The sequence below is a fragment of the Neopelma chrysocephalum genome, unplaced genomic scaffold (assembly GCF_003984885.1).
Source record: "Neopelma chrysocephalum unplaced genomic scaffold, ASM398488v2 Primary Assembly neopelma1_67, whole genome shotgun sequence".
NCBI lineage: Eukaryota > Metazoa > Chordata > Aves > Passeriformes > Pipridae > Neopelma > Neopelma chrysocephalum.
The window spans coordinates 4,537,548-4,564,305 of record NW_020897726.1 but is presented as its reverse complement, the minus strand read 5'-3'; the positions used below and the strand labels follow the sequence as shown (position 1 = coordinate 4,564,305).

Here is a 26,758-nt window from a genome sequence, read left to right as displayed (position 1 = left end):
TCCCCCTTCTTTTTTCCCCTTCAAAATTTCCAAATTTTGAGCAGAAATGCAAACAGGCAGTGACTGTGTCCATAAATGTTTGTACTTCCTTATGTAGATGACAAACAGAGGGCAAATGATGTGTTATGGGAAGATTAAAAAACATCTTAATGTGTGAAATTTTAACAGCAATTAATAATAACAATGTTACTGTCTAGGCAGGATGAGAAACCTTCATTTCTGGGATACCTAATGTTATGCAAATTTCTGAAGGAACTAATTCACAGATATATCTAAATGGGGGATAGAATAACAGCACATACTATTCTTAAGAAACCGTAAGAAAATAATATATACTAAAGGGGAAAATATCATTCCTGCTGCTTCAACTGAAAAACAGGACGTTACCAAAATTTGGGCTACCAAAATACTTGAATTTCCAGCTTACTCTCTCTTTCCCCTGATGGTTTTCTATTTTCTTATTTGAACTGCTGTCTTATTATCTAAAGAAATATAATAACCTAAAAACCATTACACACATTTGTTAAGTGTATTTTATATAGATAGCATGGAATACAGGAGATGCACCAATTTAAGTGACAAGGGGAGCATATCCCATAGTATGCTATATAGCAATGTGGTACAGTAAACATGACTAGACTGTGAGTCTCACTGAGTCAACATGGGATTCCAATCTTTATTTGTCCTTTTACAAATTAAATGCAGCTGGAGCAAAGTGTAACGTAAGGCTCAGATGCAGAAAAGGCCTTAAAAGATGAGGGCTAAGACTAATCACTAGCTCAGTCTCTCAAAAGCTCCAGGTTTGTGTGACTAGGGGCTTGGAAAGTCAGTTCTCTACCATAGAATGTGATGTTTCCAACCGTGGTGTGGTTAATAGTTCCTCCACAGAGGGCTTACTTTATATTTACTTGAATCTTACAGCAATTTTAATTATGTCATCCAAACAATCTCAGTCTGCAAGAGGATGTGGCATTCTATAGAACAGCAGAAATGGACTTAAGTTTAAGGTCAGGGAACCAACTGCTTAGTTAATTTAAGTAACTAGAGTACTTTGATGCCCAAATAGGGAAAAATGTTAGTAGCAGAATGTATGTAGCACCATGCTTTGGGGTGTTTCATGCATCCAGGCAGCTTTGCCAAAGAATTAAACTTGTGAAAAATAATAAGTACACCTTATTTCATGTATCACTTGCAATAACTGCTTTAGTTACATTTCTGTATTTCTGCTGACCTAAAAATATCTCCATAGGAGATAAGAGAGGTGCTAGAACAACCAGATGGTACTTGCTTATATTTATAACATTCAAGTCTGGTGATAAACTACATGAAACATGATAAAAGATTAAGAAATGCCTGCACTACAGTGAGAAATAAAGGTTTAAAACAAATTTTTTGAGGTTATATAGTAAGCTCAGCTAATGGTTTGAGACATTAAGGTGGACAATGAAAAAAGTTGTCTGTAATTTGCAGGATGTTGGCCTCATGTAAACAAGAAATGACCTAGCCTAAGTCCTGATTTTAGGTATATTCACACACATACATAACTGTTGGCATAAAAACAGTTCCATGATTACAAAAGTACAATATTTTCCAGAATTAAGGCTTATTCAGGAGTATTTGCCCTCCTACATAACTTACCCTGGAGCAACTAAGAAAAATAATACTTTCAAATTTACCAAATAAAATCTCCATTTTCATCTTGGTTCTGCTCTTGCAACGGCTCCTACTTCCTTCACATGCTATGAGATTTTCTTCTTTCACCTTCCTCTAGGAGATTTGCAATATAAATCCCTTTAAAAGACACAATGAGTTCTTCAAGTTCACTTAGAAACAAAAAGCTAACACAACTCAGCGTCAGACTGGTTGGAGGGATCCCAGACCCTCACGTACTGCAGAGGTACCTTTTGTCACTTATTAGCACCACTTCCCTTTGAAGAGGTAAGAACTCCATGAATATTTTTTCTCTCAAAACCAGTAATACCTGGAATTTATTTGACTAATGGGGTAATATGTCTAATGTAAGTATTTACACCTGAGCCTGTTACTCTTTCACAGTCATGGGAACTCATGTCCAGAGTATGATTAATCTCATCAGAAACTAAAATAAAATAGATAAAACACACCCTAAAATACATCTTTTTCAATTTGATCTAAAGAGAGCTCTAGGATACCAACATAGCTTAAGAGTGCCTACAGTGTAACATCTAAAGGTAAACAAGATATCTCACATCAGGTTTCCTGTATTCCAAGCTTTCAGATGCTGAAGAGTATTTTACCTTTTTCTGCAAGACTGAGGACTTCATTGGGAGATTTTTCTCCCATGGAAATATTTGCTCACTGTTACTGTGCTTTACCACAAAGACTATCCTATTAGGACTTCTGCAATTCTGGAAAACAATCTTGTATTTCTTGCCATAAACCCATTGCAGTTTGTCAGCACACCATCTGCTCTACATACATCCCGCTCAGATATGACCTGCTGTTAGTGGTTGCACCAGTGTCAAATAGGGAAAGTAACCAACCTCCCAAATAATCTCTGAAATTCCTCAGGTTATACAGCTCTTAAGTAAATTATCCCTGTTGACTTCTTCAGAGCTCAGGGAGCACATGCTTAGCTACCTACTCATTAGAATCCCAAGTCTTTTTCAGAGCCACTGTCTCACAGCACAGTCCCTGTTGCTGTAAACATCTTGCATTTTGCTCTTAGGTGTGTGACTTACAGTGAAGTTGCTTAGCTGTGCCTCACAAAAACACCAAGGCACTGACATGAGCACTTCAGACCCCTGTAAGGTTCAGCAAATGATGCCTCATTACCGACCTCATTTCTATTTTCCAGTTTCCCCTGTCCTCTCTTCTTCAAACCTTTCCTGGGGCCCTACCAACTTAAACTCACCTTCTCCATCCCCATGTTCATTCCCTGCGTTGTGCTTACACTCTCCTCACGTGCCATACTGGTAAGTTAACACTGCCCTATCTAAGGGGGATCATTTTTCACCCTATCTTGCTGCTCCCCCGTTTCTCCTTCACTTCGTTTTCAAATGCCAGCTGTGAACTTCCCCCTCATTTGAAGCTCTCAAATCAGCTTAAAATTCACCTCCTTTACTCGAACAGTTCTCACAACCCCCCAGTGACCCATTCCTGACGTGAGTTCAAATCCCACGCTCTCCTGACCCCCTCTGACACTGCCACCTGCCCGCTACGTCAAAGGGCCTTTTCCTCCAAGTTTCCACCATCCCGACGACAACTGTCGATTTACGGCAGCCAAAACATTTTAATATTTCCTTGACGCTCCTCGCAGGGCACCTGCGGTCCCCAAGCAGGCTGGGGCTGAGGGGGTTACCAGCGCCCGAGGACGTCTCCAGTCTGCGGCGAGTCTCCCGCCGCTTCCCTCCCAGCGCAGCCAGGAAAGCGAGAGGAAACGCGCCCCGGCAGTGACCGAGGCGAGGAAGCGGCCGGTCTGAGCTCCGGGGACCTGTCGGCCGCGCCCTCCCGCCTGGGGGGCAGGGCCGGGCTGGGCCGGGCGGTGGCTCCGCCCCGCTGCGGGGGCGCCCGCGCCGGCACAGGCGGCTCCGCTCGCCGCGCTGACGCCAGCGGCGCTGGAACACCTGGAGGGGCGGCGGCGGCGGCCGCGGCCCCTGCGGCTCGGCCCTTCCTTCCCCTCCGCAAGGTGAGTGCGGGAGGAGGGGCTCGCTGGGCTCCGTACCGGGCCCGGGAGGGGAGCGCCGGTGCCGGGCAGCCCCGGGTGGGCCCCGTTCCCCCCGCGGGAAGCCCGCTCGGGGCGAGGGGGGCGGCGCGGCCGCCAGGCCTGTGGCGCTGGTGCCTGAGGTCGGGGTGTCCGCGGCCAGACCTGTCCAGGGGGACATCTCTGAGGCACAAGATGGCATCTGCTCCTCCTTGTGCCTTGTGTTCCCCCTCCCGCCGTGCGGTCGTCTCTCCATGATTATTGCATTTATCCGTTTGTGCCTCCCGTACATCCTCCCTGGCTCTGTGCCCGCTGGAAGCGGGGAGGGAAACGGCCGGTTCTCCTCGGCGGTTTTCGGCTGGGCTGCCGGGCTGAGGCGCAGGTTGCCCAGCTGCGGTCCATGCTGCTCTGGGGCCCTGCCGGATCGAGAGGGGTGGCGGGGCATCCTCTGGTCGGGTAATGTCAGACATCAAACCGGCACCGAGGCAGTGACAGCTGGGGAAATGGCAATTCAAGAAACCCAAATTTCTGAGTTAAAGCTTATAATTTGTGAACGGTTGATCTTTATAATCAGATTTGTTCTATATCCCTCCACCTGATCCGTGTAGGCTGCTCTAGTAATTTAAAAGAAAAAGGAAAACATCAGGTCAGTTCTTAGTAGGAGAAAAGGGTGAAGGGCACTGTGCTCTTTTATTTGTTGGTATCATTATGGATATGTTCAGTGCCAAATGTAAATAAGTCTCCTGTTCCACACTGTTTTGCATAATGATGATAGCCTCAAGGATGTGCATGGCCTCTTAAAACAGTAACTCGGGTTTGTCTTAGTTCAAATGTATAAATGTGAAACTGAATCGGGAAGTCTCAGGGGTACGTTCTTTAACCTCTTACCCCCAAGTTACATTGTGGTAGTATTTTGGAAGCTTGGCATTGGAGTTGTTCTTCTGTTTGGTTGTTTGTAATATTTTCCCTGTGTCTGCAAGCCTTGCTTTAAACCAAGGTGACCTTTTATTTCCATGAAGCACCTGTTAGTTGGTTTTGATGCCCCCCCCCCATGTTTAATTGTGTTATCCTCTTTCTTTCACTTTCTGGATAGATTTTATTTAATTTGGGTCTCAGAAAGCAGCTGTGACTCTTGTTTCAGAGCAGACTTCTTGGAAACAAATTGTTCTTGTGTTTTGCTCTAGCAAGTCTGTTTAAGGACAAAACTGTTTGATCACTTCTGCAAAGTGTTGGGCAAAGGAAATGGTGGGCTGAATTTTGGAGTCTGCAGTGCAGACTGCATTTGGTTATGACCTTTCATCTGATTTTTCTGGTAATCCACTCTTTTTCTACTTGGTCTATCCAAGGTTCTCAAGGAGAGAGTGTACGAACCCTTTGACAGTGCTATGTGTCTGACACAGATCTAGAAGTTGCAGTTTTTAGTGGTACTTAGCATGAAGTTCAGCAGCGTCTCATTTAGACTTTAGCAATTTTTTATACTGCTGTTTGAACAGGGGTAGCTTATTGGTGTAAACTGTGTAACGTAATGGTTTAAGGTTTATGTCAATACCACTGAAGGAGGAATTTAACATAGAGCCACACAGATCTTTTGAGTCGTGAACTGCCATAACTGGTATAACTAGTCACGTTTTTCACATGACAAACTCTACTGGAAGGTGATGTGGCAGGTAAATGCTGCCAAACCTTGGTCTAAATGAGTTTCTGAAGTTTCTCTACTGTCAGAACTTCATGGGTGAAACATCATTATGTCCAGAAAGGTTCAAGCATTTTACTGAAAAGTTTAGATACTGGTCATTGAAATTTGCTTCCTTCTTAGTTGAGAAAAAATTAAGTGCTTTTTAGATAATAATGATTTCTTCCACTGTGCATGTTGGAGTTGAAATTCAAATATGAACGTTATTGAAGATTTGCAGGTTCAAGAAGACCAGTTAGACTGCATGGAAAGGTTTCTTTAACATTTTTCTTTCACAAGCTTATATTATTGGGGTGTGGAGGGAATCACACAGTGCAAAGTAAAATTCCTTTTGAAGCCTACTGCAGGGTTAGGGGTTTTTTTTTCCCCTTAGTAGAGTTTCAGGCCCACCCTTCTTTCCATTTCTTCTCTCTTGTCCATACTTTACACAGCTCCTAATTTGTTCTGATGATTCCCCAAGTAGTCTTTTGTGGAAGAAATGAATAATAACATCTCTTTTGAGTCTTCAACTAGTGTTGAAAGCTGTCGGTACAAGTTGGCAGAAAAAAAATGTGCCAATATCTCATCTAAACTACTTCTTGAACAAAAAATGTTCTCGCAGTCTCTTTTTAATACTTTTTGCAAAATCTCTTTCAAGAGTATTTCTCTGTAATTGATTCTTCAAGATGTTTTTGCCACTTCTCAACCATAAAATCATTCTAAAGACAAAATTATGCCACGTGATGCAGAAGCATTAAAAATACAAAAGCCCGGAAGGTGAAGTTGGTTAAACAAAGAACCAAGCAGTCAAGAACAGTAGAAACATTTGACCTTTTAAGTGTTGCAGTAATAACAGTCTCACAGTAGTTTTTCCTGTGGCTATTGTTAGCCATGGCAAATTGAGGGGCATTTTGACCAGTTGTGCAATTCTTTATATCAATCTTGGGAACTGCCTGTACTGAGTCACAGAAACAGTACTCGGGTGCATCTTGCAAGTAGCTTCATAGGTATCAGCGGTGCTCTAGGAATAGTTGTGCCAGGATCTGAGAACAGTAATATAAAAGTTGAGTGGACTATGTGTCTGTGGAGAATATACAGCCTGCACTGATGGTGTTTACTCAAAGGGTGGTGAAAGGAGGTCACCCTGCATTGTTGTTGCTGTGCATGCTAAGACTATTTTGTTAATCAAATCTCTTATCCATGTATGTGAAGGGGAATCTAGAGAAAATTATCTTCTCCTGTTCCCTCGTCCAGCATTGTTTCTCCTTAGGTATAAATTGCTTTCTGTCTTCTGCATGGATGAAAAGGCAGGAGGGAGGCAGAAACTTGAGAGGGTTGACTGTGCCAGTAAATAGGGTATCTAATTAAGAGCCCTTAGTTTGAAGTTCTAAAATCATATATGTTTGTATGTAATATCCTACACATGCAAAAGGAGTTTTTTGGTAGTTTTGTCTGTTTGTTTGGGGGTTTTTTTGTCCACTGCTTTTCCTATAGGTTCTACAAGGGAAAGTTTCCTAATATTAAGACTCTAGGCTGATTACAGGTAGAATGTGTCACAAAAATAATCTTGTTGTCTCTTATAATCTATGCACAGCATGTATTCCACATGGCATTTTCTTTAATAGTATTCAGCTACTAAGTTTGCGAACACTGGTTTCTAAACTAAGAGAACAAATGCGTATTACAAAACAATTTGATAATAATTGTTGAGAAATGAAGCGAGTCTGCATTTAGAATGAGGTTAAATACTGGATTGTATATATCCCCGGTTTTGCTCATTAGCAGTGAGGTAAGACCTGCCACTCAGTGACTTATATTCAAAAATTCTTTCATAAAATGCACATAGTACTTATGATGCTTACCTGGTTCTTTCCTGAGGGCATTCACTCAGTGTTCTTTACAAATGTAAGTGGAATACTTTAATAGTTAAGTAAAAGATGTTACACGAGGGCAAATTGACACTATGTGCTGTCCCTACATTATTTCACAATAAGCAGATGAAAAATCAGTATAATCTGAAAAAGGTGTTTAAAATTATTTTTTGTGTGATTAAATATCTCTGGTTTTGTGGTAGTGATTAAGTTCTCCATGCATGTGAACTTATCTAGAAAGTGCTACTGTTGCTCATCAGTCTTCCACCTGCGAGTCTACCAGCATTTATTTGAAATATTTTTTCTGAGACTGCATGTGCTGTGTCTTGACTGCATGTGCTATTCTTATCAGTGCTTTTGTGGTAAACATGAATTTGTCATTCAACTGCTTAAAAATCCGCAAAAAAAAAAACCAAAACAAAACAAAAAAAAAAAAACAACCACCAACCAACCCAGCTCCAAGTGTCATTCCAATACCTGTTATGCTCTAGAAAGGGAATCACTTATGCCTGTAAGTTTGACTTGGTAGTTTTTGGAATAATACGATAGGTATATAGTACTGAATAGCCACAAAATTACTTTTTAGAGAGGAATGCTAACAGTTGACTTAGTCCTTGCACTTTGTGGGAGCAAAAACAGGTTTTAAAACACATGCTGACATAGTGCCAAATTTCTACGTTTTTGTGTTGGCTAAAACTTGCCTCTAACCACTCCAGTACTGAAAACCAGTGCAGTTCAGATGGATTGAACACTCTTAAGTTCTAGGTATAAGTGAGCAATAAATTTTCTATGTGTAAATTCGCTCTCTTTATATGCCGCTGTCTTCTATTAACTTGTATGTATCATGGTTGGAAATAGAAAAATAAAGACTAAAGGATAGCGTGAGAAACAGGGCCTTGGATATCATCCTTTGCTTATACTACCCCAGGAAATGAAGTAGAATAATTTCCTATGTTAATTGTGTATTCTGAAACATTAGAAGCATGACAATTGTTTTTTGGAAAAAATAATTCTTAACAGTACTCTCTGCAGTAGCTATGATTCATCTGCCCTGCATAGAGAGTATTAAGAGTCAGTGTAAAACTCAGTGAAAAACAGTTCACTATATATTTAATGCCAATAGTATTATTTGGATGTACTGTTTGCAGATGGGTTCCTAGATATTGCTGCAAAATGACAGAAAGCAGATTGAAATGTTCAGAATTCTTCAGAGCTTGTACATTGTTTCTAATAATACAAGTCCTTAATTGCAGTCAGTCATTTAAGATACCTCCTGGTATTACTGTGTTTTTTTCTCTCACGTTCTTTACTAGCTTGAGAAAGAAGGGAGTGTTGTTAGCTCAAACTGATGCCTTGGAGAATGGGCTCCAGTTTCTTTGATATTTCTGTTGTTGTGAGTACGTGGTTGGGGTTTTTCTGCATGTGAAATTTCAGGGAGCAGTGGGGGTGGGCAGGGGGGTGGTTGGTGTGTTTTTTGGTTTTGTTGTTTTCTTGTGGGTTTGCTTTGATTTGGGGTTTTCTGTATGGTTTTTTTTGTTCTTTTTTGCTTATTTGTTTGTTTTAATCCTTTGAGGAATCAAGACAAATTAATAAATAGAAAGAAATAACATTTTGCTGGGACGTCTCATAAGCCTTGATAGAGAGGATAAGGAAATGGACAAAATTGTGTATAGAAGTGTTAGTTCCAGAAGTGTTTGCAATGAAACTAAAAATTGGTTCCAGGGGGTTTATGGGATATGTCTGTGTCCCAATCACAGTGTTTTTCTGTATGCTGCTGATGCTTTTTCCCCCCAGTAATTCAGCAGACCACCATAAAATCCTAGTTTTGAGAGAATTGGAATAGAAAAGCACTCTCACAGCATAATTCAGCTGTGTAGTTCAGGTGCTTCTTGTGAAAAGCATCATTTATGTGTACGCAAAACACAGTGGTGAGGCTCTGTTTCAGGTGCTCAGAGTTGCTCTTTGGAGGTTCGATTCACCATTTTTACAGGGAGTTAATATTGAGAGGCTTATATGGTAATTTAGGCACTGCAGTTAGATAATTGGGGTCAAACAGCATGATTTTTTCCCTCTCATCACCTCCCAGATGTGTGAATATAAAAGGAGCTCTCTCTGTATAACAGATACCATTTATCCTGTGCTTCTTTTAAGAATGTCTGAAACTTCTTTCTAGATGTCAGCTCCTGAAATAGCTTGAAAGAGTAATTCTGTTAATACTGCAATCTTATATTTCTTCTCCTGAGAAGTTGGGGGTAATCTCTAAGATGTATGCTTCCCAGGATAAGTAACAAAGCTGTGGATCAGTCTGAAACAAAGGAATAGACAAAAAGTTGTAGTGGATGGAAGGAACTGCTAATGCAGCACTTACCAATCTGCAAACTTTTTGAATTAATAAACAAGTGCATCAGTGTGTGGTCTAACAGAATGAAAAGACTCCTGGATTCAAAGCTAAGCATGGATGAATCTGCAGGATTAGAACATCAATGTTGAGAGTTAAGAGCTTTAGAGGAAAAAATAAATCTTGTAATTTTTCATAGATATAGCTTGAACTCTAGATTAATTTTAGCTGAATTACAGTGGTAGCTATTCATGTAGTTAAGAGTAGGAATACTTCTAAGTCTGTGCATAATCTGGATATCGAATGCCTGTATAGACCCAGACAGTTTTCACTCTTCCTGCGCTGGCAATATGGATAATAAAGATCTTCAGGCTGTTAATATTGTCCTCTGTTTGGGAAAGGCAAAATGACAAGTCACTTGAAGCTCCTCATCTGCGTGTTTGTAGACAGACTAGCAAAGATAAAACTGTGCCCAGTCTAGTCTTCATCTTGTAGTGAGACTGCCTCTTGCTTTGCAGGCCCATTCACCTGATTCAGTTTGATCACAGCTTCCAGGGAGCAGAGTGGGGGAGATATGTTGCCAGCCAAGAGCTGTTGGAGACACAGATGGCATTGATTCCCTCACCTAAGCATATTTTCTTCCCTTCGGAGTATTTTACATAAATGAAACTATCACTCAACTTTTACATATAGAACTCCTTAAAATTAATTTTTTTATTGGTTGTTGTTACTTAGTACCACTCTACTATTACTGTATTAAAAGTTTCTTGGAAGATTATTCATTTTAATAAAAGTGTTGCAATAAGTAAATCAACTGCAATGCATGATTGTGCTATATTTGAAGTTATAAGTTGTAAGGCTTTTAGGATACGTAGAGTCTGTGGGGATTTGAAGAGCCACAGAACTTATTAGCTGCTTTGAAAGAACAATAAAATGAGAGGACAGTGCAATCAGTGAAAGTGCAGACTTTTCTGTGTCTCTCCTGATGAACACATTGCTTGCATGTGAGGGTTGATGAATTCTGCTATGCAGCTGTATCACTCCTGAAGTCAAACTGAGTCTAGAAACAGTTTGGATGTGTTTTACAGTGTCCAGGCTGAGAGGCTGTGCCAGTCTTCCCTGCCATCAGCCTGCAAATATGACGATTTCTGGAACACAATCCTGAGGCTTCTTGGTGGCTCCTCAAAGAGCCCCTTAGGGATTTCCAAGGTTTCAGCAGGTCTTATGAACCCAGCTGGATCTATATGGGAATGGATGTTTCAGCCCTGTGGTCCCTTGTTTTCTGAGCAGACTTGTTATGAATAGGGCCAGCTCAGGTTTATTGCTAAAACCATCAGTCTCTCTCAAAACACTGGGAAAAGTACTTGCAAAATTACTGGAGGCTTGTGTGGACTTTTTCAGGAAACATCAGATCCAGCACTGTGCAGCATTAAAGGTGAGTTTGTGTACAGTCATCTGTAGTTTTGCACTGCCTTCCCCAGCATGATAAAAAACACCTGTGTTTGCTTCTGATAGCCCTTCCCCCATCTAGAGTATCCCTACCTTTTGTTTGTCAAGATAAAGACTGTCATGGAGATCCCTAGTGTTGTGTAACTCTTTATTGTCAAAGATAATGGAAACTTTCCGATACAAATGCTTTCCTATAGGGTGATAAATGATTTTTTTTTAGGGTGGTTTTTTTTTTGTTAATCATTGTCAGTATAATATTATTTATTGAAACTTCTTTTTTTTTTAGTCTTAATACACTGGGAAGAAAAACTAAAAAAGTTCCTTACATCAACTCCTTGTGGCAAATTAAGCTTGTTTTTATATCTAAAACTGTATGATAAAAGGTTAATTTTAAATTTGACTGCAGTTTTGGGGGAAAGTATTGGTGGATTCAAGTTAGTGTCATGTGCTTTCACTGTAGTCAAGTTTGCCAAAGAGCAACTGCCTTGTTGCTTCTGTTCAGGACATTTATGTCTTGTTTTTCGAAAGCATAACAGAGTTCAAAGCCTAAAGCAGTCAGAAGTTATGTGCTCATTCCTTGGTTTATTCCTGAAGCCTCAGGGAAAGCATTTTGTGACTGTAGGGATTCTTTGTTACATGATTATGAAATGTTCCTTTTAATTCTTGGATACTTTCCTTGGCTGTTTCCAGTCCTCTTTTATTAGTATCTCTCACTTTTTGAGGCTAGACTTAGGTCTTGAGATTTCTTCAAAAAAAATCTCACTGCTTTCAGCTAACCCAGATGCTCTTAATAGTGTCCTTTGTTACAGCTGAACTAATACCTTAACCCTCTTTTGTTCCTGGACTTGGAATAGACAGTAGCAACACATGAAGTTAGAGATTATAAAAGTTATGGCCCTGTGAAGTTACTGCATAGACAATTTACATTGCACATGTAGCAATAATGAAAGAATGAATGTTAATGTTAAAAGTTTTGGCTATGAATGAAAATATATTACTAAAAGGTGAAAATATCATAGGTAACTTTGAAAACATATCTTTTTGTATGTGTTTAGACACAGTGGTCATGGGGCAGTGTTTTTCTGTTGTCCAGTTACACCATCCTTTTGGAAAGTCTTTCATATTAAGCCAATGATAGCAGCAAGCTTGCTGCTCTCCCTTCTGATCTTCTTTTACATTGTACAAATTTTTCACAGAATCACATAGGTTGGAAGGGAGCACTAGAAATTGCACAGCCCAGCTTCCTGCTCAACTGAGCCCGATAAGGGCGTGTTGCTCAGGGCCATGTCTATCCCTTGCCTCAAGGGGCAGCTTGTTCCAGTGCTTGACCACAGAGATATAAACATGAGAATTTCTGTAATAGCATCTCAACTACATTTGGCCCAATTAAATATTCCTATATTACGTTCCTCTACCTTTGTTTCAGTTTTTGATATCTGTGTAATATATACTGTTCCCTTTTCAGTAGAGCCTAACTGTGATGCTGAAACATAAAATATGAAATAATTTACACAAGTGTATCTAACTTGCAACAAGGTCTATATAAATGGCAATTTTTTAGGGTACATTCAGATTGGCAGAACCCAAAGCAAATGCACATTTGTGGTCTAAATTAACAGCTAAAAAAATGGCATAATAGTAGTGGACATCCAGGTTTTTCAGTGTTCTTGGTTACTGAGAAAGGTGAAACTCAGATGGGTCTTCTGAGGCATGACTGGTTTCTTTACGAAGATTTCTTGGACAGCATCTGGAATGAATGGGATCCAAGAACATTCTTGATAGAAATTATAGGTGGAATACTGCAAGCCTTATAAAAAGTAATCTGATTATTTCTTAGCAGCCACAATTCTGTTTTCTCAATGCTAGTACTTACCAAGCTGTCTTTGCAAACTGAATTCTTATTTAGAACCAAAAGCTAGCTCCATACTGGAAATAAAACGGGCCCAGGGATTGAGCTTGAGCACTGGGCCACTGCTTGTTCCCACTGTTTAATTACTGCAATCTCCCTGGCATGGTTTTTATCTATACTACCTAAAACTCTCTGGGACCTTTCTCTCTCCTGGCATGTTTTGGGTGATATCACATGCCAAGAGCCATTTCCAGCAGGCAGTGTGGGTAAGACTCCACTTCTGTTTCCTTCCACCCTGAACGGCCACATGACACTATCCCAGCAGGCCTTGTAGCCTCGAACACCTCAAGTGCCATCATGTCACACAGCAGGACAGGGAATAGACACCCTCATTTTCATAGCATGTGAATACTGTCCTAATAGCTGTGGTATAATCCTCTCTTTGAACTAAAAAATTCCCACATCTAATATCTTAAGGGCATAGGGGTGCTATGTAGGACCTGGATGAGTATAACTAAGATGATCTCAGAGTCAAAATATAAGGTCAGATGTTTACGAAGAGAGAGCATGAGCTGTGCTTGCAAATGAGAACTTTTTTACCATGACCTTGATAGATACATTTCTTTCTGTTTTAGGGGCATTGGTTTCCAGGAGGAGCAGGTGGACGTGTACAGTGAATAAGGTCAGTGCCTTAGACCTTTTTCCCATATTGGTTGCTTTCACTTTATTCTAAGTAATATACATGTTATTCCATCTAGATAGGCTGTTCTTTGCATCCTGTCAAAAAAAGTGTGCAACTGAATAACTGAGTCATGGATGTGTATACAAGGTAAATCCTGTAGTCTTATCTCACACAAACACACCCACAGTTGACCTAAGGAGGACTAGTGTGAAAATGGTGAAGTCAAGCATAAAGGTATTAGAAAACTGGAGTTAACGTTGCCTGTGGCTTTAGAAACTACAGCAAAGCCATACCTGTGCTGTCTATTCAGTACCTTGTCTGACTCAGTGGTTCTGTAACACAAATGACAATCTGAAATAATTCTTTCTTCCTCTTTGTTCAGCTCTTGGCCTTTTTATTTAAACTCTACTCTGAAGATAGAGTTGTGAATATTCTCATGATCTCTCCTGCAGTGCTTAAGAGCATGTCACAAAAATTCCAGTTCAGGAAAATTTCCTGCTCTGATATAATCTTGCTGTATCTCATGGAACTTTGCCATGAAGTTTCACAGGTACTGACAGCAGAGAGGTTAGACTCAGAAATCTGGGGTTTGGCTCCATTCAGCTCCAAATGGAAGTGCATGTGCTTCACACTTGCAGGAAGCGCTCAGGTTGTTTGCATTCCCTTGTTTGGGTTCCTGCAATCTGTTCCAGTCCCTTTGCCACTCCAGTGCTAACCACACTGTCTGTAGGCAGCACTGTGCTAGATATGTTTCCAGCATCACATTTCCCCTTTCTATCCCCTTTTCTTTCTTGCTTGCCAAAGTTCACTTTCAGCACCATTACCTTCCTAGCTGCTTTTCCCATTACTGTTTTCTTAGTCAGTCAGCTTCATATCTTAGTGCAGCCTGTTGGTGTGTTCATTCTGTGCCTCTTCTTACCAAAGGCCATTCCCCAGCAGCACCATCTCAGCAGCTTCATTTTGGTCTCATCCATGACCATGAAGCAGTGCCTCCATTTGCATGTTAACTGTGTGCTGAGGAACAGTCCTCTCTGAAAGCAGCAGAGGAGAAGCCAGGTGCTTGTTGTTCATGAGGAGTGTCAGGCTTGGCTGGTAAATTTGGCCTGGAAAGAGTGTGCTCAGGTACCAGTGGGAAGTGATGTGCATGCCATCTGGTCAGCTCAAAGTATAGTGGGAGACTTGAATATCCAAGCTGGAGATAGTAACTTATAAAATCTAAAGCTCTAATGCACATATATCATATTCTATCCTAAGGAACTGTGGTGTCCCTCATAGAAAAATCACCTGGTCATTAAATTTCACATGTACAGTTCAAGACATGATGTAACTAGCATTTTAAAAAATAGATCAGTGGGATATACGCAAAAAAAAAAAGGAAAGTAATTGAAATTTGTTGTGACTAAAACTTGGAGAAAAAAACTTGACTGAGGATGATGCCTAGCATGGACAATTTTGGCATGCCTTGTCAAAAGTCACAGAATTTATGCCAGATAAATTTGCTTTTACCTGGAAAACTTGCTAACATAAGTATTGGCATCATAGATGGCACCACTTGAATCCATTTGTCGTGGATTTATGTGAGAATTGTGTGTTACTGGAGGAAGGCCTATGGTCCAAGATTGAAAAATTTACTTTTGTAACATGGTAAAGAAGATGCTGCAACATAATTATTTTATGTCTGAAAAGGTAGGGGATTTCTAGTGTTTAACTTAGAATTTATGTTTTAAAGGTGTTTGTATTAACTGGTAATTTCTTATTTAAGTGTCTGAAGAAAACAAGAATTATGGAAGGTCATAAGTAGTAAGTATCTTGATTATTTTTTTCTTATTCTAAAGAGCTAATAGCATTTGGTACGTTGAATTGTCACAGCCAATCACACATTATGTTCTGGCATCTATTATTTATATGAAGTCACTAATGTCAGTAGACATGCTGTTTAAAAAGAATAAAAATAAAAACTGAAAAACTGCCAAAGACTAGAAAAACAAATTAGTTGACTAGATAGAAAAATAGGATATCAGTTTCCTGTGTAATGGAAATAAATATGAACTGTCATATTTCAAGAGGTTTTCTGTGATCATCAATTTCACAGTAAAGTACATTCTTCTTTCAGTTATATTTTCTGATTGCTTAACAAAACCTAAGTATGTGCATGGTTGCTTGACACAAAATCTGCCTTAAAAGGTATTGACAGGTTTCTACCAATTGTCCACCAAATATTTCAGTAATGTGATTTTGAGTATTTCATTATCTTAATCTTAAACAGAAGTCATTAAATGAAATTAGAAGCTGAATTTGTATGTAGTAGTAAAAAATTATATTCCTCTTATTCCTTCAATTGGTTTATCAGTCTTGTAATTCAGGAATCTATGTTAATCTCAGCATTTTTTCTTAATCTTTTTGTGACCTGATATTAATAACTCATTTTTATTCCTTGCACGATGCCTCTAGAATTTCTGGTAATCTCAATTGAGGTAGCTATCAAGGCTATGAATTATGGTGTTTTCTTGACTTGACCACTGAAATGAGATATCAGTTATTTGCACAGCTGTAGCAGAAGTTAAAGCACCCAAACAGAACAGCTAGGGCCTTTATAATACCCTGTGAGCAGTTTGACAGGGTTTTTTAATTAATATTTTAGAAATAATGCTACTTTTAAACTTTCGGATTCTGTTTTCTCATAATGCAGGGTTATTTTGCTATTTGTTAGAGATTGTAGATTTTGTATTTTAAAGGTGTAGCATTTATCAAGTCAATATAGTCTTCACCAAAGTTGATAGGCTGTCTGTTGTCCATGTGTGTAATGGTTTGTTTGTACAGAATTCCAAATGAAATGTGGTATGTTTTGCATGTGTTGTTTATTTTCTGCTGTATCACCAAAAGACCTTAATTTTAATTAAATACATAAATTAAATTCTTTGAACTAATGTTTGTGTAGAATTAAGTAGGTAAATATTTTCACTTTTCAAGTTTGGAGAAGAAGCCAAGAAGTTCTGTGTATAAATGCTTTTTAAAATTTAAAACTGCTCACTTCCAGTTTAATTTCTTACCCTCTCTTTGGTGATTAAGGCACCATTGCCTAACTCACTGATTAAAAGTAACAAAGCAAGTAACATACCCCTGTGAAACAAATTTCCTTTTCAGGTTAAATTGTGTCACTAGTAACTCTGTAAGGTAGATGTCCTACCCTTTGGGGAAGTGTATCAGTGGCTGGTTTTTTTCAGAATAGCTGCATTATTTCACAGCAAATATATATATATATATATATATATATATATATATAAATCAGAGGATCATAAAATGGTTTGGGTGGAAGAGACCTTAAAGATCGTCTAGCTCTAACCCCCCTGCCATGGGCAAGGACATGTGTCTCAGTACATGACTTGATGTGTGTGTTGGGTCTGAAGACCTCTTGGGGTAGCATCTCTGAACTGTCTGTGTGTTGTGGTCAGTATCTCACTGATGAGCCACAGTTCATCACTCCAGAGGTAGAAGATATTGTTTTTCAAGATAAACTCAACCTCTTCAAGTTTCCTGGAATATTTGATATAGCAATTTTTGGCAACCATTTACTTCTAAAGAGCTGCAAAGTTACTGCAGCTTTTTAAATATGAATATGGGGGAAATGCATGTTCTTTTGCAGAAATGAACAATGGAATAACACTTCCTAAAAGAGGTCAAGATTTCATTGTAAGGCTGTATTTTCTATTAAACCATCTTGGTATGGTTTGACTATTGTGGAGTATGTAGTTTGCCTGTAGATTACACTTTTTATTAGATCTGCTACAGGAATGCAGAATCATCTGTCAATAAAAAATAATCCTTGAAAAAAAGGTTACCTGTTACACACCTACAGTTGTCATGTAGTCATTGTATAAAGAAAGATGTGAGATATCAGTCTTTCATATAGCATGCTCAAAAGAGATGAGGGTTCTTCTATTTCTTTTTTTATTCAATTACAAAAAAAGGAGAGCAAGAAGTGGTCTAATCCCATGAATAAAATGAGCTGTGTGAAGTCCTGACAGTGCTGAAATGCCATGAAAATTGCTACCTGCTTAAGCAACTCTGCTAGTTGAAACTCTCTTGTTAATTATATAAAATAAAAAGTTAATTCCATGGGCTATAAATCATTCCATAATACATTCGAAAGAGTTCTTTGCGGCTGATTATTTGGCAGTACTGCATGCTTAAGACATTTGAATTGAAAGCAGTGTATTACTTTCCAAAGTAGGATTGGAAATATAGTACTGATGTATTTGCTTTGTTATTAATGCATAATGAGGAAATGCATGTTAGAATATATGTCTGCATGCAAATGCAATATTCTTAATATAAAGGTATTAATTAAGCACATTAGATGTAATTTTAAAGCATCCAATTGAAGTTTTCAATTTTGTTTCTTAATCTTCTAGCAATTATCCAAGAGAATTTTATGATCAATATGCTCAAAGCCAAGAAAAATCTGTGGTCAATAAAATGCAGCAGAAATACTGGAAAACAAAACAAACCCTTATTAAAGTTACAGGAAAAAAGGAAGATGAGCATGTTGTAGCTTCAGATGCAGATCTGGATGCAAAACTAGAGGTTTGTAATGTTTGCATAATGTGTGTTCACTGTTTGTTAATGTTTAAAGTGCTTTTATTCTCACCAAGCCTCTAATATGTGTACACATAGTATATAATAATATATATATTTTTTACCATCATTTTCACGTAATATCTTTTCCAAATTTTGGCAAAAGTACCTATGTAAATTCAGTGAATATAGTGCCATTTTGTAATACAAAACCCCATGTCCTTCAAACTTTATTTGGAACCTAGCATCTTCTGGCTTTACTTTCATGTGTTGGGGACAGATCTTTTCCTTTTGTTAGCAGGGGAGAGCAGGAGATCATCCTTATCCTTTGCCTATGTCAGTTTAAGGTAGTTTATTTTTTTTTAATACTATTCTATAGTGTATACAAATGACAATCTCTATAGAGATACAAAATACCACATATATCACAAAAGCATGCAATATACCGAGAAGGAGCAAGGTGCATAGTGCGCTCTGTGCTCTGGAGTTTTTGAGCATATTAGTGGGTTCTGACATGACCAAAGAACCTTCTGAAAGTCTGTAAGATATAAACAAGAGAAAAAATCCTGCTGTGTGACAAATACAGTCCTGCTGTCAGTATCCTCATCCCCACTGAGGAAAAAAAAATAGCTTAAGGTTCTACAAATGGAAGAGCTCAAATGAATTTGAGACAAAGTAAAAAATAGAGGATGGACTACAGAAGTGTAACAATCCAGTTTGTATCCATGTAAGTTTTGTTGGTATTGTTCTGTTAGGTAAGGATAAATGTTTTGCCTTACTGATTTTCTTGCAGTTTCTTAAAAAAAATATTGACTTCACAGTTTATTCAGGTTTTAGCTGAAATACAAGAGGCTGTTTTACAACAAACAGTAGCAGTAACTTATAATATGGTGATTCTAGCTATGGGGTCTTCATGATGGGTTATAAATCAATAGTACTGATGCAAAACAAGCTGGAAGGATGGAACAATATTTTTTAAATACATACCTGAGTTTCTACCATGTCTGCTGTATTGCGGATTCATCACAAAGGATGCTGTGTTAGCTCAGGTGGGATTGGAAATAGGGAAACTTGTGTTTCAAAAAACTAAAAGTGTGTTTTCACTTGGACGCTTTCTCACCTACAAGTCACACTCCCAGTTTAAAAGACAAGACCTGTGTAAATGTATAGGAAGTCAAGCAGCTGTGAAGGAAGGCAGCTGCTGTGCTAGCAATCCATTTTACTTAGTTGTCTAATGCTTGATATGGTGGAGTTTAGGTATAAGTTGCAGGTTGGAGGTTTTAGATGGAGAGATAGAAAGAGTAGTATACTTCACAGTATGAAAAATTCAGTATGCATATTGCCACCTGTGATAAACATGATAGACATTTTGATAACTCTTTGCTCTACTGGGAGTTTTTTAGAAATAGATTTGTGTATCTCTCTATATATCCAAAGATATCACCTAAAAAAAAAACCCCAATGCAGGTAGTTTGGTTAACTGTCAGCTGTTCTTTTGTAAGTTATGATTGGTCTGTAGTTTCAGTGGATAACTTAATTGAAAGAAAAGCACAACTGGTAAGGAAAATACTTTCAGGCTGGAAAGATTTCTCATTGTTCAAGAAGGAAATAATGATCCCTAATAATTTCTACAAAAAATTAAGTTCTTCTGTGTATCTTATTCATCAGTATTTCTTGCATGCACTTAACAAACTTTTTGTGTATTTTGTTTCAATATCAGCTGTTCCATTCTATTCAGAGAACATGTATGGAGTTGCTGAAAGCAATTGAACTGTATCAAAAAAGGATTTGTTGTAAGTATGATCAAACACAGTAATTAAAATGGTAAGAAGGTCTGCATTATGGAACCATTAAACAAGTGAAAAAGGGAAAATTAAAATAGGGAACTACTAGTTTCATCCTGTTTTAAAGTAAAAATAACATTCCTTGCAAACAGCTAAAAGCAGATTTTCTTGTTTGCTTGAAGATTTCCTAGATCTTAAGTTTTATATATTGATATAATGCAGTGATAGGTAGCAATAGTTACTGGAGAAAGCTTTCTTGAAGTTCTTTTTCTCACTGCTTGCTTGGCTTGTTTAAATTCAGAAGTCTCTTGTCTAGAAATCCCAACTCCTTTCTAAACTGTTTTAGTTTTTCTTTCCATCAGGATTGATGATGAAGAATATTTGGCTTATTACTAGTTTTATAATTAAGGAATCCATGCTATTATGATAAATTTGATAATGCTGACTTGGCTGTAACAAATGTACAGTAATTAGTGATGGTCATTAGTAAGAGACGGGGACCTAATCTGGGAAGTTTCAAAAGGCAAGTTGTATTAAATGTCTGCTAAAGGTTCTCTGCAATCAGAATTCTCTGCAGCTGTGATTTTTGGCTTGGAGAAGAGAATCCAGCTTTGGAGTCATCTTTCAATTTACCTTCTTTTCTTGAATGTTATCCATATTTTCTCAAGCCTTTCATTTTTCTTTTGCCTATCCAAAGAGTCAGGGATAATGTTTCAGAATCTGGAGGTAAAATTGAAATAGAGATTAGTAGGGTATTGAGTTCAAGAAGTTCCATAGGAGCAGGTGGAATCTCTGATGCAGAGATGTGCATGCAGAATGTTCTACCAGAGTTCTACCGTAGTCTGCATTGGAGTTGACTGTCATTTTTACCAAAATGACAGGAAGACTTCAAGAGATCTTCTTTTGTTGTATTAGACCACTCTCCATCTTAATAGTGGGAAGAAATTGGTACTATAGGAGACAGACAAGGCCATCATGAAATGTTTCTGTAAGGATCATGAAGATCTGTGGTCCCAGTTTGGAAGTAGTCAACAATTCAGTGTAAAAACACTTTTCTTCCTCTTCCTGTTTAAAAAACAATCAGTTACTTTGAGGTAGACATATTTCAGATAGTTGAAATGTTGTGTTTGAATAGTGTAGAATGCTAAAATTGTCAAGTAATCTTGCAAAGTAATTTGAAAATAAATGTTCTTTAAAGTGAAGTGCTAGACTTTTCATATGAAAACTTTTTATGTAATCAAGCATGAAAACTGGTGAGCAAGAGAAAAGCAGGTGAATTAGCTTCTGTGAAAGTATGCTACCAAAGATCAGCTGAGGCAGTCCAAGTGGTGAAAAAGAATTTAAAAACCAAACAACCAAAACCAGACAGAACCCCAAAAATCTAACATTAAAAGATACTACAATCAAGACTAGACCCTTTTTGTAATCTAACCAACCTACTTTTTTTTTTTCCAAGAAATACCATGTTTCTCCTGTTGTCTTTTGGCATTGATGGAATTTTGTGACTCTTGTTAAGTATATCTGTAAATGTCTCAAGTAAATCAGATCTTATGTTTATGAAATGCAGGAATATTGTGAAATTATTTACTTTTGCTTTGCTGCTTGGACTTAGACTGACTTAAACTATTTGATGTAGGCAGTTTTAAAGCTGTTAGAAACCAATTAAATAACATATTTGACCACTCATTTATTTTTTGTTAGTTCTGTCTCAGGAAGAAAACGAATTGGGGAAATTTCTTCGATCACAGGGTTCTCAGGATAAAACAAGAGCAGGAAAAATGATGCAAGCTACAGGAAAGGCCCTCTGCTTTTCTTCTCAGCAAAGGTATATGGGTCGACATTACTGTCAGATTTACAAAGTACATGTGATAATCGTAGTTGAGTCATTGCTGGCATAATTCATTTAGCCATTGGAAATGTGTGAGGAATCAATTGATAGGAAAGTTATTGACCAAACCTGCTGTAGTATTGTCAATATTACTGGCTTATTTTTCAAATTTTGCCTGATCCTGCTTTTTGTCTTATGGACCTGCTGTGTCTATATCTCCAGTGCCTATTCAGGTCAGCAGTTCTAAAGCTATCCTGGTGCATCTCTGTGGCCTCTCTAGCAGTGAGGTTGTAAGGGAGCTGATGTCAGGTCCCTCCTCTGCTTGGTGGCAGTTCTCACTCTGCAGATAAATGCTACAACAGGCTCACTGTAGAGGTGTCTGGGTCCTGGGAGGGAGGGAAATGAGTAAGGAAATACTTTTTTTTTTCTGGACCATGGAGTCTCATATCTCAAGTAGACAGAGGAGAAAGGAGGAGTCTGAATGTTATTTTCTGCTTTAACCTTACACTATGAAGCCCCCACCCCCAGGAGAAGATCCTAGAAGATCCCTTCTGAGCTCACGTAGATTAGGTAGAAGCAAATCAGTAAAAGGTAAGGAATCCAGAGGGACACACATGCACACAAGCATATGCTGTTACCCAGAGCCCTTGATGTCTCAGTGACCCAGTGTTTGCTCAAGGAGTTTAAAAGTAACAGTACCTGATGGCATTATGAGTATTATGATGCTTTTTTTTAACGGTATTGGGACCACGGAAGTTTGAAATTTATCAGCACTTGCAAGGGAGAATTTTATTCCATTATGTTTTACAGGTTTTGGGGGGGCTTTTAACTATTGTGATACTTCTCAGCTTTAGCTTAACAGTGCAGCTGTTTGGCTCAAAATAAAATATTCCATACAGAGCACTGAGAATTTAATATGTTTACCTTGGGCTAGAGTTTGGTCATTAGCACCTCCGGTAACAACCATGAAGGGGATCTTAAAAGCGCACGTAAGGCACCCTTGAGCAAAAGTGCTGATGGTTTGCTTCTTTATAAAGCTTAACTGTTTGTAGAAATCTCAGTGTATGGCATATCTACATAAACTGAATTTTCCTTTGGATGTCTAGGTAAGTATTTGTAGACTGAGAATAAATGGGGGGAAAATCAAAAAAGCCACACTTAAATGTTCACATTTTATTATATGTCCTGCTCAATGCATTTTTAAGGGCATCTTTTAAAATAAAATCACATAAAAATAAAAACAACTGATTTTCTTCTCTTGAGCTATCCTCAAACTCATGTTGAAGTTGGGACTACTTTTATTTATGTTGCGTGCCAATAGCTAGCTCAGTAGATGGAGATCAAGAAGACATAATTTCTTGATTACTGGAGGTGAAATCAGAAATTCTCTTAGGCCGGGGGTCTTCCTAGCACATTAAACTAAGTCTGTGCTCTTGTGGAATGGATTGAAGCCATTCCAGTGAGGTCACTGCTTGCAAGAAATAGGAAAGCAGAAGCAGCAGGAGGAAGCAAAGCAAAAGTTGAAGTAATCCTACTTAGTTCTGAGATACCATTAGGAGCTGAAGTGATGGCATAGGGAAGACAACAGTGTCCCCTACTGCCTTTCCAAAGTGTGGTTGCCAGAAAAAAACATTTAGGAAAATGTCCAAATCCTTCCAGAAGATAAATATCTTTCAAAGGAATTGTTCAGATTCCTTAAAAAAAACAAAACAATAATTACCTACTTGACAGATGACTTTTTTTATTTACATTTACATCTGAAGATTAAATGGCTAATTAAAGTGCTTTTTGTGGGGTTTAACGTGTTAATCCTGATACCACTGTGGTATTTATCCAGTAATAAATTACTTCAGGAACATTTTTAGAGTTGTTAAATGAAACTTACGGAAGGGGAATCGTAATAACATACACATAAGCGGCTTGGCAAACTAAAATACATAGATGCATTAGAATAGGGTCCTTTTTCACTCACACATGTAAATAAAACCTCACTTCTTGAACAGGAGGATTGGAAGCACAATATTCATGCAAAATTACCCCGTTCATGTCCACCCCCAGCCAAGTTACAGAACTATCTGAACATACACTAGCACTTAACTATTTTGGCTGTCAGTAGCTGCATTACTCCTTTGTTTAACAACATGTTTAACACATTCCTCTCCTTCCTTTCTTTCCTTCATGCCTTCCCCCAGATTAGCACTCCGTACTCCTTTGAGTAGATTATATCAAGAAGTGGAGACTTTCAGATACAGGGCCATCTCAGACACCTGGCTGACAGTAAACCGAATGGAACAGTATCGGACTGAATACAGAGGAGCTCTACTCTGGATGAAAGATGTGTCTCAAGAGTTGGATCCAGATCTTTATAAGCAGATGGAAAAGTTCAGGAAGGTATGAAGTTTCCTGTAGTTTCATAGAAGGGGCTGCCTGATAAATGATGATGAAGCATGATTTTGGTTCTTCTGAGGAGGACATAATTCAGAAGCATTTATCTTAACTGATCTTTTCTGTGTGGGCTCTAAGGAAAGGCATTTTTCAGTACTGTTTTCAACTTCAGCATGCATCTTTATAATTTAAATAATATATATTTTTAAAGAAGATTATCCAGTTTTAAATACTTAGCTGTGATACCTGAATGACTAATAGAAGAAGGTATGTCTGCAGTCAGAGGGGAAAGGGAAAATTGATTTTTGTAACTGAGAGTACAGAAAAACAGATGCTGTACTATCTGCTGCTAAATTTTAGAGTGCAGTTAAAGACAAACACTTTCAGAATTGGCTGGTTTTGTATTTTGGGGAGGAGCTGTAGATCTGGAGCTTATTTTTAAGTTCCTTATGCAGTTTGGCGTGACTCTTGGGCAACTGCTAAACACTAAAACTGCTAGGAATGCACTCTCCATAAATCGTCTTTGTTCAGTGTCACTCAAGTTTGCTAAATTCCTCCCCTCCCAAAAGACTACCAAAATCCCAAGTCCTAGGTGGTAGTCTGCAGTTTTGCTACCAGGTTTGAGTATAGAATTTATTTGAGCTGATCCTGTTAGTTCAGGAATGTTCATGAGAACTTCACATTTGCTAGTGAGGCTCTAGAGCCGAGTTTGTTACAAGTCTATAATGTTCACAGTTTGCTGTTTATGTATGCTGACTATCAGGAGGAGTTGGGATCTTAGGTACTACTGTCCTGTTCTTTGAGTAAAAGCAGTAAAAAAAAAATACAGAAATTGTTGATAATTGAAAGTAAAGGTCTAATAACAGAAATTGTATTAAAGTGTGTATATGTACATGTGTGTGCATATGGCTTAGAGACGGGTAATGTTTAAAAAAGAAAGCACTGTTCATCAGTAGCTTAAGCAATCTGTAACTGAAAGTGTTTGGAGATAAAAGATACTTAATTCAGGACTTTAAAAGTTTGAATAAACCATCCTAACGGGAAAGGACTGGCATGCATCTAGGCTGTGCCATTTTTTGTAAACTGAAGTGGTGACATTAGCAATTAAAGAAAGGATGGAGCAAATGATACCCGAGTTAGTCATCTAATCTTTATTTAATGCTTCAGTACAGGATATTCCTGTAAGTCTTGTGGCACCAGACATGTATTTTATTATGCCTTGTGGGAAATGTTTGTAATGGCAAGTTCTTGCAGGTAAAATAATTGGCATGGTCTTGGCCTCAGCTGATTGCTTATGTATACTGTTTGATTTATTAGGAAAACACTTAAAAATGGAATGTTAGAATGAATAAAGCAGTACTGATAATGGTCATAGAAAACTGATTTATAACTTTCTTTCAAAACAAGTGCTATGGAAGGCATAAATTATATAGATGACAAAGTAATTAAAATAATGTAGGTTTTGTGCAGTGAGCTGCTATAGTTAAAAACTTATATGAAATTTCAGTGATTTTGGGTTGCTATGCTTCAAGGTCAGCAAAAAGAGAATTTTTTTTTTAAAGAGTTCTCACAAAACTTAGTAGTAAGTGGAAATACTAAGTTCTAAGTATTTTGAAATATTTCTAGGTCTGAAATCCATTACAATTCTGACATGAAGAAGTGAATGTAGATTCTAAAATTCTGTACTGTTACCTCAAACGGTTAAAATACCCCAAACTTGAAAGTCTTTTGAACAGTTCTTTTCTCCAACTGTCTGTCAACTGAATTGGCAGAGAACAAAAAGCTCTACATTTTGTAGCCAACAAAGTAAAGAAATGCCCCTGGTATTCACTTCCCTACATATGCCATCTGTGCAACAGGCATATCAAATTAGTCTTTGAAGATTTTAATACTTGCAGAAAGTAAACTTTTTCCTTTTTAATTGGGGGGGAAAAATTACTGAAATAAAATCCTCAAGCATAGTGTTCCTAGGTAGCTGTTGCTGAGCAAGATGCAAGTGTGTTTTTTAGTGCTTTACAAAAACTAACGATGGATAAGGTAGTCCTAAATAATTAAAGTAGAGTAGTTTTTATTGTCTTTTTTTTCTATTTTTACTTGCAGATCTTAATTGTGCCATGGTGTGGCAGTGTAATGCTGAGGTTTTAGGGCTTTTTTTGAGTCTGTAACAGCAATTTAAGAAGTCATGCTAGTTTTGCGTTGAGAAAGATGTTATAATTGCTGGTATAACGTTTTTGGTTCTAAAGCCATTGCCAGAGAGAAGTGTTTTGATCTGGAGCTGCATATTGAGTGATACACCACCAAATAGTTATTGAAGCTGATCCTGTCAGAGCACTTGAAAAGAGTTTTTTTCAGACTTCTGATTGTAAAAATTCTAAGTATTACTTCAGTAAATTTTTTTATTTCAAGTGAACAGTGCTGGTTTTTTTATTTCAAGTAAGCAGTGCACCTTTAATGCACCTAGTGCAACAACAGTATTTATATCACTTGGTTAAAGGACTGTTTTTCAAGTATGAAGCCTTTTATAATGTAATCCTAAATGTATCATTATGTATACAGATATGGTACTTGTTTTTGGAGACCAAAGCTAAATCAATCCAGATGGGGTTTTCATACCTTCCCTCAGAATAGCTCAGGCTAAAAGAT

At 38.1% G+C, this 26,758-nt stretch overlaps 1 protein-coding gene across 3 annotated transcripts in view; it reads left to right on the top strand.

Moving 5' to 3' along the window:
* The first annotated feature begins 3,831 nt into the window (after positions 1-3,831).
* ICA1 (islet cell autoantigen 1) overlaps positions 3,832-26,758 on the top strand; it is a 71,696-nt gene continuing 48,769 nt past the window's right edge. The window contains exons 1-7 of one of the 3 annotated variants that reach the window (XM_027684758.1): positions 3,832-4,138; positions 13,497-13,543; positions 15,306-15,343; positions 17,956-18,127; positions 19,839-19,911; positions 21,604-21,727; positions 23,923-24,121. In XM_027684758.1, coding sequence (XP_027540559.1) covers positions 3,937-4,138; positions 13,497-13,543; positions 15,306-15,343; positions 17,956-18,127; positions 19,839-19,911; positions 21,604-21,727; positions 23,923-24,121 — 855 coding nt within the window. In that variant the 5' untranslated portion in view covers positions 3,832-3,936. Of the gene's footprint in view, positions 4,139-13,496; positions 13,544-13,623; positions 13,691-15,305; positions 15,344-17,955; positions 18,128-19,838; positions 19,912-21,603; positions 21,728-23,922; positions 24,122-26,758 lie in introns of those variants that run through there. The other 2 variants (XM_027684756.1, XM_027684757.1) reach the window with 2 other exon arrangements.